The sequence below is a fragment of the Emys orbicularis genome, chromosome 21 (genome assembly GCF_028017835.1).
Source record: "Emys orbicularis isolate rEmyOrb1 chromosome 21, rEmyOrb1.hap1, whole genome shotgun sequence".
Classification (NCBI taxonomy): Eukaryota; Metazoa; Chordata; order Testudines; family Emydidae; genus Emys; species Emys orbicularis.
Genome location: NC_088703.1, coordinates 21,407,937 through 21,417,758, shown reverse-complemented (window position 1 = coordinate 21,417,758; position 9,822 = coordinate 21,407,937). Strand labels below are relative to the sequence as shown.

Here is a 9,822-nt window from a genome sequence, read left to right as displayed (position 1 = left end):
GAACCCTGGAGTCCTGGCTCCCAGCCCCCCTGCTCTAACCACTAGACCCCACTCCCCTCCCAGAGCCGGGGAGAGAACCCTGGAGTCCTGGCTCCCAGCCCCCCTGCTCTAACCACTAGACCCCCCCCCCTCCCAGAGCTGGGGAGAGAACCCCGGAGTCCTGGCTCCCAGCCCCCCTGCTCTAACCACTAGACCCCACTCCCCTCCCAGAGCCGGGGAGAGAACCCCGGAGTCCTGTCTCCCAGCCCCCCTGCTCTAACCACTAGACCCCCCTCCCCTCCCAGAGCCGGGGAGAGAACCCTGGAGTCCTGGCTCCCAGCCCCCCATGCTCTAACCACTAGACCCCCCCCCCCTCCCAGAGCTGGGGAGAGAGCAGAGTCCTGCCTCCCAGCCCCCCTCTCTGAAATAATCCCATGTCACAGGGTGGGGGATATTTTGCCTGGGATCAACACCCCAGTGGGTGACCCCTATTTATCCTAAGATATGGGGGTGCAGGAGACCAACCCTTTCCCTGTGCCTCATTCCCTGCCCCCCTGAGCCAGCCAATCCCCGCCCTGGGGCCAGATGGGAGCCAGCGCCCCCTAGAGGGGAAAGGCCCCGCGCCCCATTCCCCACCCCCTGACCCAGCCAGTCCTGGAGCGGAGCTGGTGCCCCCTAGAGGGGCGGGGCCCTGTCTCCCTGACCCCCATGTCTCTCTCTCTGTGCCCCCCAGATGCCGATTCTGAAGCAGTCCCCCATCTCCCAGTCGAAGAAGAGGCCCCGCATCGGCCGGGACATGATCAGCGCCCCACTGGGGGATTTCCGGCACACCATGCACGTCGGCCGGGGCGGGGACGTCTTCGGGGACACCTCCTTTCTCAGCAACCATGGGGGCCCCAAGGCCAACGGGCTGCCCCCCGCCACCGAGGCTCTGGCGCCGGCCCAGTCCCCCAGCCGCCTCTCGGGGTCCTCCGGCAGCCCGGCTGATTTGGGGGGCGGCCCCGGCGCCCTGGATTTGCCCCCCGCTGGCTGGGAGGGGGAACTGCAACACGCCGAGTCCCTGTTCTCCTTCGAGTTGGATCTGGGGCCGTCCATTCTGGATGAGGTGTTGGGGGTCATGGACAAGGGCGGGGAGCAGCCCCGGAGCGAGGACGTCAGGGCGGAGAGGCCGGTGGGGGGACAGGGGCTGGGCCATGGGGTGGCTCCCCAGGCAGGGGAGGAGGAAGAGGAGGAAGAAGAAGAGGAGGAGGAGGAGGAGGAGGAAGGCACCGGGCATGGATACACATTTGACGATGAGCTGGATGACGAGATTGGGCTATAGGAGAGGGGGTTCAGCTCCCCTCCCATCCCTCCATTCCCCCCTATTCCCTCCACCCCTCCATCTGTCTCCTCCCCTGTCCCTTCATCCATGCCCCTCCTGCTTCAGCCATCCCCCTCTTCCCTTGTGTGTGTTCTCTCTCTTTTCCTCTTTCATTCTTCCTTACCCTCCTTTCATGCGCTTCCCCCTTCTCTTTCTTTTGCTCCTGCTCTCTTTCCCTTCCCCTCTTCCGCCATTTCTTCCTTTCATTCTTTTTTTCCGTTCACTTATTCTTACCCCCTAGCCGGCCCCCTCCCCATGGCAGTACCGGTTCTCTGAGGTTGGTGATCCTATCTGCAATGGAAAGTCCAATGTGTTTGATCCTAATTTTCACCTCCTTGTCTGTATGGATTTCTGGAATCCTAATCCACCCACCCGTCCGTTGACTGGTCAACTCATCAATACGTCTATCTATTAATGAGCCCCTCAATCAATCCACCAACCCACAGATTGCCCAATCAACCCATCAATACATTGATCAACTTGTCAATCCATTTATCAATCAACCTGTCAATTGATCAACAATCAATCTACCACCAAAGAACAATCGGCCCATTGGCTGACAAAATGAGCTATCAACAGTCAGCCCCCCGCAACTGATCAATCGGCCGATGGACCCATCAACCATCAATCCACCAATTGACCTGCCAACTAAGTTATCGACCAACCAATTGACCGATGGAACAGTCAACGATCAACAAAGCAACCAGTCAACCCATCAGCGGGCTAGTCAAGAATCAACCCACCAATCGACCAGTCAGCCAACCAGTGAAACAGTCAACAATCAACCAACCAATTGGTCGGTGGAATGGTCAACGATCAACCAATCGACTAGCCAACCCATCAGCGCAATAGTCAAGAATCAAGCCACCAATCGACCACTCAACCAACCAGTGGAACAATCAACCAACCTGTTGACCAACCAATCAATCAATCCACCGATCATCTCAGCAATTGACCAAATAACCCACCAATCAGTCAGCATCCCACTTCCTCTCTCTCATTCCCCTCTCCCAATGGGAGAAGGAAATCCTGAACTGAAAGAAGACAGTTTGATATTGGTTTTGTGTGTATCCATCTCACACCCCATCTGGACTCTGGGCTCACAAGAGATGGACTCGGACAAGAGCAGTGGTACCGGGGTGGTTGAGGGGCACAGATCAGCCTTGAGAAAAGTGATTTGGGTAATGCTGTGAAAATGACCTGGGTTCCCTCCTCCCCCACCCCCTATTTCATGCCTGGGGCTCCCCCCACATGGAAGGAGAGTTACTTGAGACATTAACGGATTATATTCACCAGGGGTGGAAGGCCTAGGGTCTAATGGGTTAGAGCAGGATGGGGGCTGGGAGCCAGGACTCCTGGGTTCTCTTCCTGGCTCTGGGAGGGGAGTGGGGTCTAATGGTTAGAGCAGGGGGGCTGGGAGCCAGCACTCCTGGGTTCCTGGCTCTGGGAGGGGAGTGGGGTCTAATGGTTAGAGCAGCGGGGGCTGGGAGCCAGGACTCCTGGGTTCTCTCCTATATTTCTAGGTGGAGGTGCCTAGAGGGTCTGGTGGATTAAAATAAGGGGGGGCTGGGAAGTAGGAGCAGTTTATCCCAGCCCAGAAAAGGGTGGGGTGGGGGGGAGGGGTACATTTCACTTTTCCTTTGAGGGCAGGGGTGTTAAGATTATTTTCCCTGCTCCAGATTTGATGTGTGTGTGTGTGGGGGGAGGAGGAATGTTATTAAGTGGGGCAGCAGCTGGTGTCCTAGTGGCGGGCGTCATGGATTAATAAGGGGTCCCCTAATCTGGGCCCATGAACAACAGGGTCAAATGGAGCCAATGCAGTGTGGTTCTGTCGCCCCCTAGTGGACTGATCGGGTAGAAAGGCTACTGACGCTGTAGCGCGGGGCCTGCTCTTACAGTTGTGGGTTCGAGTCCCTGCAGGGAGGGGGACCGGATTTGGGATTGGCCCACACGCCCTGAGGGAGAGGGAAAGACGGCTAAATGGGACCCATATTGGCTGGAATAAGGATGGAATGCAGGAGACAGCTGAGGGAGAGAGGAAGAGGAAAGAAAGAAAAATGTGGGTGGAAAAAGCAGAGTGTGTGTGAATGTGAAAGGATGGGAAGGGAAGGTGGGAGTAATGTTAAATAGGACTCCTGGGTGCTCTCCCCAGCTCTGGGAGGGGAGTGGGGTCGAGTGGTTAGAGCTGGGGGCCAGGACTCCTGGGTTCTATCCCCGGCTCTGTCATTGGTCCCCTGTGTAACCCCAGGCAAGTCCATATGTCAGTCTGTGCCTCAGTTTCCCCTTCTAAAGTGGAGCTTATGATACTGCCCTAAGGAGGAGGTGGGGGGAGGGAGGGCTCTGAGTTTCTCTGCTGAAAGCTGCTCCGCGGGTGCTAAGGATGAACCTACCTTCCAGCCACTGAGTGCAAGGGGGAGGCGGGGGGCTGGAGGCTGACCTGAGCTCAATCCGGAGCCACCCCCAGACTGCCACGGGGCCAGGGCCGGGTTCTGATCTCCCTTACGCTCTGTCTGACCTTGTGCTAATCCCTGGGTCTCATCACCCCAGTCCTTCGGTATCTCCCCTTAACGTCTGCCCCCTGCCCTCCGGGTTCCCCCCCCCCCATGTTAAATAGCGGGATGGATCTCTGCGTATATTTTTTTATATCTCTGTATATTGCCCCCCCCCGTGTATAAATGTCCATTCCCCTCCCCCAGCCCTGCGTCGAGTTCACTCTAAAGCAAATCTTTCTAGCGAGAGAAAAATGTTTGTATTTCTTACCATTAAAGCGCGACCTTCGGTCCGGAGCTGGGCCAGTTCTTTGAGCCTCTTTACCCCTGGAATCCATTCCCCAGCACCCCCGAGAATCCACCCACCCCCCAAGCTGGGTAACCTGCTGGCTAGAGCCGGGAGGGGACACAGGGTGACGGTGGGGTCAGTCCCGGACACGCAGAGGGAGGGAAACACAATGGGAAAACGGGGAGCAGGAAGGAAATATTCTCAGAGCTGTGAGGCGCTCGTGTGGGAGCCAGGACTCCTGGGTTCTATCCCTGGCTCTGAGAGGAGAGTGGGAGCTGTGGGTTAGAGCCAGGGGAACTGGGAGCCAGGACCAGGGGCACCCAGAGGATTCAGGGGATCTGGGACAAAGCAATTTTGGGGGCCCCTTCCATAAAAAAAAGTTGCAATACTATAGAATACTATCTTCTCGTGGGGGCCCCTGCGGGGCCCGGGGCCTGGGGCAAATTGCCCCATTTGCCCCCACCTCTGAGCGGCCCTGGCCAGGACTCCTGGGTTCTATCCCATGCTTGGGGGGCTGGGGGGTTAGAGCAGGGGGAACTGGGAGCCAGGACTCCTGGGTTCTATCTCCAGCTCTGGGGGGTTAGAGCAGAGGGGGCTGGGAGCCAGGACTCCTGGGTTCTATCCCCAGCTTGGCAGGGGGGCTGGTGGGTTAGAGCAGGGGGACCTGGGTGCCAGGACTCCTGTGTTCTATCCCCAGCTCTGGGGGGGCTGGTGGGTTAGAGCAGGGGGACCTGGGTGCCAGGACTCCTGGGTTCTATCCCCAGCTCTTTCACTGGCTCAGCCCCTGCATTTCTAGATAGACGGGATCCCCAGTGCTGCACCCTCCCCGGAGCCAGGATGACAGGAGCCGTCTGTCCAGCTCGCTTGGCTTGGGTCTGTCTGTCTGTCTTTTCCTCCTGAGACACCCTGCCTAGCCCCACAACCTTGTCCAGCGTCCCACTTCCCCCCCAGCTGGCCCATCCGGCTGAGATAGCATCCCCCAATGGGGCCCCGGGCTCCCAGTCACGCTCTGTGAATTTCTTGGCACTGGGCGATTTCCACTGTAAACAGATCGGGGGCCGGGGGTGGGGTGACATTGTCCAGGAGGCCTGGCCGGCCCTGCCAGGGACATGGAGCAGCTGGGAAACTGATGCAACGTCAGCATGGCTGGCTGGGGGGCTTTCCCCTCCCGGGGGGAGGGCTCCCATCCAGCCCCAGGGAGGGGACTGGCAGGTTTGGAGGTGGGGAATGAGGCACAGGGCATTTTCTCTGGGGGAGGGGGGAACCAGAACTCCTGGGTTCTCTCCCTGGCTCTGGGAGGGGAGTGGGATCTGGTGGTTAGAGCGGGGGGGCTAGGCACCAGGACTCCTGGGTTCTTTCCCTGGCTCTGGGAGGGGAGTGGGGTCTTTTGGTTAGAGCAGCGGGGGGGGGGGGGGGGTTGGGCGCCCGGACTCCTGGATTCTCTCCTGCGCGCTGGGTGGGGTTACAGTTCAGGCACTGGGTGAGAGGACGGTTACGCCTTATCTCAGTATCTTTCCTGCCTCGGACTGACGCCGCGTCCCGTAGACAGTCGCTATGTAGGGGAACATTAGTGTCGGCAAGGAAGTTGGCGAGGGTGGGGCTGGTAACGGGGCCTGGACTGTGACAAGCAGGGCTCTCGGCTCTGGACCTGGGACCCAGGACAGGCTCGGGGAGAGGAGTGGGGTCTAGTGGTAAGAGCGGGAGCGAGGGCTGGGAGCCAGGACTCCTGGGTTCTCTCTCCGGCTCTGGGCGGGGAGAGGGGTCTGATGGTTAGAGCAGGGGGGGGCGGGGGCTGGGAGCCAGGACTCCAGGGTTCACTCCCCGACTCTGGGAGGGGAGTGGGGGCTAGTGGTAAGAGGGGGGCTGGGAGCCAGGACTCCTGGGTTCTATGCTGGCTCTGGGCCGGGCTAATCAGGAAATTACTCATTCACCATGGACACTCTTTGCCCCCTGCTGGAGGCCTGGGGTTTAGAGCCATAAAAATTCACCGCCTTTCCCAGCAGCCCTTGCAGCTCCCTTTATAGTCCTGGGCAAGTGGCCGGGTTGGGAGGGGCTGGAGCCCAAAGCAGGAAATCCTCCTCCGGGCCCGGCTCAGGGCCACCCAGCCTGGCAGGGGCAGGTAACTCCTGAGCGATGCAGCAGGGTCGGCCCAGGCAGCCTGCTCCCAGCGGGGTCAGGCCCCATTCCCTGCCCCCTGAGCCAGCCACTCCCTGCCCTGGGGCCGGGTGGGAGCCGGCACCCCCTAGAGGGGACAGGCCCCGTGCCCCATTCCCCACCCCCCGAGCCAGCCAGTCCCTGCCCTGGGGCCGGGTGGGAGCCGGCGCCCCCTAGAGGGGACAGGCCCCGCGCCCCATTTCCCCCCCCACCCCGAGCCAGCCAGTCCCCGCCCTGGGGCTGGATGGGAGCCGGCGCCCCCTAGAGGGGACAGGCCCCGTGCCCCATTCCCCCCCCACCCCGAGCCAGCCAGTCCCTGCCCTGGGGCCAGGTGGGAGCCGGTGCCCCCTAGAGGGAAAGGCCCCGTCCCCTGTGCTAACGCTCTCTTTGCCTTGCAGACTGGACTCTGGTGACGCAATGGAGGGACGGGGCCCGTCCACTGGGGGAGATTTTTCTGCCCCCCCAGCCAACCCTGCAGGGGGAGCCCCGGACCCGGGCTCTGATGGGCCGGGGGTGACAGAGCCAGCCCCCACGCTCAGCCACCCCTGCCGCTTCTTCTTGGCGGGTGGTTGCCGCTTCGGCGCCCGCTGCCGGAACCCCCACCCCGGCGCCCCGCCTGCCGCCCCCCAGCCGCCCCCCGAGCCCCCCAGCAAGAAGCCCCTTGAGCCCCCCAGCAAGAAGCCCCCCATGAAGACAGCAGGGGACGTCGTCTCCCGCATCCTCTGGGACCGCCAGCTGCCGCCCGGTGAGTTCACCGTGGGCCACCTGGACCGCTTCTGTGGTGTGCGGGAAGACGCCTTTACGGCCTTCTGCTGGGAGGACCTGGCGTCGGTCGGGCCGGAGGTGCTGGCCATACCCCAGCACAGGATCCAGTACTTCAAATATCGCGGCCGCGTGGTGTGGGACAAAGCCAGCCGGCTGGACGACGTTTTCGGCTCCACCGGGGGCGGCCGGACCATCCTGGAGGTGATGGAGGAAGAGGCCGGGCGCCAAGAGGCCGCGGGAATGGGGGACGGCGGAGCCGGGGTGCCGGAGGAGGCTGTAGCTCCGGAGAACGAAGAGGAGGAGGAGGAGAAGGAGGATGTGGCTGAGCCAGGCGCTCAGAGCTGCCCCCCAGCAGCCCCCCGGCCTCCCCGCCCCACCCATTTTGTGGCCGTGCGCATCACCAGCCCGGAGCTGCGGGGTTCGGTGGCCCGGCTCCAGGAGGCCCTGAGCCAGGCTGACCCCACCTTGGCCGAGTTCTGCACCCCACTGGCCACCCTCCACCTCACCCTCTGCCTTCTCCAGCTAGACGACGCTGGCAAGATGCAGGCGGCTGTCACCGCCCTGCGGGAGCTGCAGGCCGAGCACCGGCGCCTCCTGCCCCCTGCCCCGCTCCTGCGCTTCCGGGGCCTGGGCACCTTCCGGGGCCGGGTGCTGTACGCCGCCCCCGCGCCCGGCCCGGAGCTGGCGGGGCTGGCCCACGCCCTGGAGCAGGGCTTTGCCTGCAAGGGGCTGACCGTCGTCCCGGCCCACGATTGTTTCCATCTCACCGTGGCCAAGATCCCGGCGGGTGGGGAGCCGAGGCTGAGCCTGCCCCCGGAGCCCCCCGGGGAGGATCTGGGGACCCAGGCGGTGGAATCGCTGTGTCTGTGCCAGGTGGGCGGGGGCAGACGGACCGATGGGTTTTACAGCACCCTCGTGGAGCTGGATCTGTACTGAGGGGGCCCCACGCCAGTCCCCAAATCCCAGCTCAGGATCTGGGGCTCTATTGACCCTTCTCTCAGGTCCCCTCATCAAGATTAGACCTGGGGAGGGGGGGGAGCTGGGACTCCTGGGTTCTATCCCCACAGCAGGGAGGGGAATGGGGCCTAGTAGTTATGGGGCGGGCAGGGCTGGGAGTCAGGACTCCTGGGTTCTATCCACAGCTCTGGCAAGGGAGCGGGGTTGAGTGGTTAAAGCAGGGATGTAGGGAGCCAGGACTCCTGGGTTCTAGCCCCAAGCTCTGCTCCCCAATTCACCTTGCCCCCATGCATATAATCCCCTTCCCTGGCATCTTCCAGCTTTCCTGAACCCCAAGTCATTCACCCAACCAGCCGCCGCTGGGGAGGGCGTTCCTAGCTGAGATGCAGGACCCGGCCCTTTGTACAGCCTGCCTGGGGTGGGCTCTGGGACCTCCTCCTGCCTCTGGTCTGTTAGCCCTTTGCCAGCTGCCTCTCCCCATGGCAAAGGGCCCAGGAATTCAGTGTGCCAGGTTCCTGCCAAGCAAGCTCAGCTCCCACACATGGAAGGCAAAGGGTCCAGGCTGGGTCTGTTCCCCTCACCGCTGTGGGTTTGCACATGGAGTTGGGTAGAATTTGATGCTCTTGGATCATTCTGCCCCACAGTACGGATGTTTCTTTTAAAATAATTTTCTCTACAATCAACAGCAACGTTCACAGCTCCTTTATACCCAAGCTGGTAACAACCCGTACCAAGGAAATAACCCTTCTCGAGCAGCTCTCTACTTCTCTCAATTCAAATTGCTGTAGCCAGAAACAGTCTTTCGTCGGCATGTGCAGACGGCAAAATTGGCATCTACCGCCGGGTCCCAATAAAACCATCTAACCCCTTCCAGCCTCTTGCTACGGATACGAACAGGCTGATCTGCAGGCTTTGCTGGTGCGAACAGAGGACTAGATTATCTGTTCTCGCTGGGGCAGGAATTAATTCACAGCAGGGGTAGGGACTTGTCTTCTACAGTTCAGACTGTGATGATTGATGAAGTGAGACATATAGACGCCTAAAGATGCAGAGTCCAGCAGGATTCACTAAACCAGCTTAGCACAATGAGGGTGACATGAAGTGGGAATGTTCTTAATGTTTTCTCTGAATACTGTGTGGGTGCCTCAGTTTCCCCTATGCAGTTCTTAAGTATCTAGGTGGTGGGATAAGGGGGTGTGATTGTTGCAGAGCCCTAGAGGGCAGGTGTAATGGTGTCTGCACAGAGAAGGGTCGACGCCCTGGCTCCTGGCAACTGATGGCCTGGGCCCCTCCCCTGCAAGGTGCCAACTGAAGATGTTGGAGAACAGAGAGATCAGGTGCCTCCTGGCCTGGGAAAGAGACAAAGGCCAGAGCAGGGGCTGGAGGGGGCTTCAGTTTGGAGCTGGCTGGGGAAACAGGAGGCCCAGACGGGGTCTGGGCTTCCCACCCCCCAAGATGGACCTGACTGAGGGGTCCTGTTCTCTGTACCTACAAGCTCTGTCTGGGACTGTGTTCCTGTCATCTAATAAACCTTCTGTTTTACTGGCTGGCTGAGAGTCACGGTGAATCGCAGGAAGTGGGGGGTGCAGGGCCCTGAGTCCCCCACACTCCATGACAGACGGTTAAGCAAGTCCGGCACCTAGGTCCACTTTATGCCACATTAGGCATCTGTCTGCATCTAAATCCCTTTGGAAATGTGGCCCCGAGCGATTTGCCCAAGGTCACAAGCACTAGGGCAAACGCCAGCATCCCAAGTCCCACATGGGATCACCTGATCCAGCCTCAAAAATAGACAGGGGCCCGAGGCGTTTCTTCCTACGTTTGTCGTT

General features: G+C 60.7%; 2 protein-coding genes across 2 annotated transcripts; both read left to right on the top strand.

Annotated features, from left to right (window-relative positions):
• The first annotated feature begins 712 nt into the window (after positions 1–712).
• On the top strand, positions 713–1,300 carry CDC42EP5 (CDC42 effector protein 5). The gene has a single exon (XM_065421048.1). The coding sequence runs from the start codon at positions 713–715 to the stop codon at positions 1,298–1,300; it is 588 nt and encodes a 195-aa protein (XP_065277120.1).
• A 3,959-nt stretch (positions 1,301–5,259) lies between these two features.
• Positions 5,260–7,972, top strand: LENG9 (leukocyte receptor cluster member 9). Its single transcript, XM_065420665.1, is given in 3 exon segments — positions 5,260–5,295; positions 5,297–5,337; positions 6,670–7,972. Coding segments are annotated over 3 exon segments (1,380 nt in total).
• Positions 7,973–9,822: the final 1,850 nt, after the last annotated feature.